The 2243-nt window shown below is 45.9% G+C and overlaps 1 protein-coding gene across 1 annotated transcript in view; it reads left to right on the top strand.

The window, feature by feature from the left end:
• Positions 1-480: 480 nt before the first annotated feature.
• LOC104499155 (inorganic pyrophosphatase-like) overlaps positions 481-2243 on the top strand; it is a gene marked incomplete at its 5' end in the record, with an annotated part of 7660 nt that continues 5897 nt past the window's right edge. The window contains 2 exons of the mRNA XM_010142623.1: positions 481-534; positions 1081-1200. Coding sequence (XP_010140925.1) covers positions 481-534; positions 1081-1200 — 174 coding nt within the window. The remainder of the gene's footprint in view (positions 535-1080; positions 1201-2243) is intronic.

The following is a 2243-nucleotide window of genomic DNA, read 5'->3' as shown; positions in this document are numbered from 1 at the left end:
GTTCCTCCATGTTGAACCCAGGACATCCTGTAAGCTTTGTCTCTTCTAAATTGCCAGGGTGGCTCTTGCTGCAGCATTAAGCACTCTGTATTTAATAAATATGCCTAAAACTTCATTTTTATTACATCCAGGGTAGTTTCTATGTAGCAGCAGTCTTCGATTCATTTAAACCTGCTGTCCTGTAGCTGGGAACATGATGGAGATGTTCATAGGTGACAACTGATGGAGAACCTGTGGGTAACCTCAATCTCGCTTTTGCTGGTGTCTCTCATGGGATTCAGCTCTGAGTGATGATCTGTGACTGACTGGACTATGGGACTTGTATCAACTGTATCAAAACGGGTACTGGAAAAGAAAAATTAAATGAAGTTATGGTTTTCATGTGAACTGGCTGGATTTCACGCTTACTTACATGTTTTCCCTAGTTCAGAGTTTGGTCTTGAGGTTCCTTCCCATTCATTGATATTTTGCTTTCTTCAGAATGTGTTCAACATGGTTGTGGAAGTTCCGCGATGGACAAACGCTAAAATGGAGGTAACTCTATGACAGTGCCTAGCTCAAGCGCTTGAGCTGACTAGTCTATTGATGTTTGGCTTTGCTGATTCTCTCCTCCTCACCTCCACATCCTGAAGCAGAGTGGTCTAACACTGGTGGCTCCATAAATGGCAAGACTTTAATTCAGCCACAATAAATCGGGCCTTTCAAAACCTGCCGTACTGCAGGCATCACGTCAGGGAAGCTCTAGAGATGCAGTTCTGACTTCTCCTGTAATTACTTGCTTAATGCTGGAAGTATAGTACGGAGGGCGGAAAAACTTAGTGTTCTTCTGCAGATTCTGACTGATGCAGCATCTTATGGCTGTTGGCCTCATGTGGTTCTGACGTTTGTAAGTCTGATGAAAATTCTATCGCAAGAGATGTCAGTGCAACAAGAAATGGAGTTGTCCAATATCTGCTCTTTGGCCCCAGGGTCAGCTCCTGGTCTCTTGGCGTGTCGGTTAGCAGCCAGCTTCGTTTAAACAAAAATCGTTTGGTTTCTCTTAAGAGAGCGAAGTTGAGATTCTTGTAACTTTTCTTCCAGATTGCCACAAAGGATCCCTTAAACCCAATTAAGCAAGACGTGAAGAAAGGAAAACTGCGCTACGTAGCAAACGTGTTTCCCCATAAGGGTTATATCTGGAATTACGGCGCTATCCCACAGGTACAGTAACTTGTGTCGGTAGCTTGTCCTTTCTGGTGGGGAGGAGGGAGGACACCTCTCTGTATGTGTCTCTGATGAGCAGAAGGTCAGTCGAGAGTCTGATGTGGAACACAGCGTTTGTCCTTCGATGAAGGAAGCTGTCACTGCACAAGGAAGATGGAGGTTCACAGTGGGCAGCTGACATTGCAATGCCCTCAGTTCCTGTCTGGTGAAGCATAAAGAGCTAAACTTTTGATCTAATGGTACAGGATCTCGGTGTACGACCCTTAGGCTGAACCTTTACAGAGATTCTTCTTGCAGTGAACTAGCTGATTGTTTTAGACTTTGGATGTGGGCAGTGAAAACCTGAATAAGTCTGAACACTGCACCTTTCCCATTTCTGTCCCTCTTGTTGGTCAGGATCTAAACCACACAGCTAGACTAATGTACAGACCCGTTGGGTGGTAGTAGATGCCCTGATCTCAGCACTGGGTCTGAGAAGGGCACTCAGCAGTTCAGAGACTGCGTGAGGTAGACATCTGCAGCTGCACAGGACTCCTCTGAGACAGCTGGCAAGGGGCACCAGCAGAGGGACACACCAGGACATATGCTCTTAACTGGCTGGTGACTGCTAGGTGAAGAGGGACTTTGAGCAAGGCTGTTTGAGCTTCCTTTACAGAAATGAATTATCCGTGACAGTTTACAAGAAAACACACTGAATCTTGTAATTCCAATCTTGGTAGCAGCGTGTTGAGCGTTTTCTCCAAGTGGCTTAAGACAGTGTTTCAAAGGTGAATTGTTTTCTGCTCGGATGGATCCGCAGACAGTTTCTCAGTACAGAGATACGGCTTTTGAAGCCTTCACTCGGTCACGTGTTGGTGGATCAAGATGTTTCTGCATCAAGCGCAAGGGACCGAACTTAACACTTGTAGAGAAGCATGATAGCAACTATGAGGAGTCCTTCAGCACTACGCAGGTTTCGGTACCTCTCCATGAATGCCTCATGGGGTCTCGACTACCCTAGTTGTGTCCTGGCATGCAGAGATTTGAGAAGAGCATTCCTG

This window comes from Buceros rhinoceros, unplaced genomic scaffold (assembly GCF_000710305.1).
Source record: "Buceros rhinoceros silvestris isolate BGI_N320 unplaced genomic scaffold, ASM71030v1 scaffold45118, whole genome shotgun sequence".
In the NCBI taxonomy this organism is placed as follows: Eukaryota; Metazoa; Chordata; class Aves; order Bucerotiformes; family Bucerotidae; genus Buceros; species Buceros rhinoceros.
The sequence above is the reverse complement of the archived record's forward strand: the minus strand, read 5'-3'. Positions and strand labels throughout refer to the sequence as shown.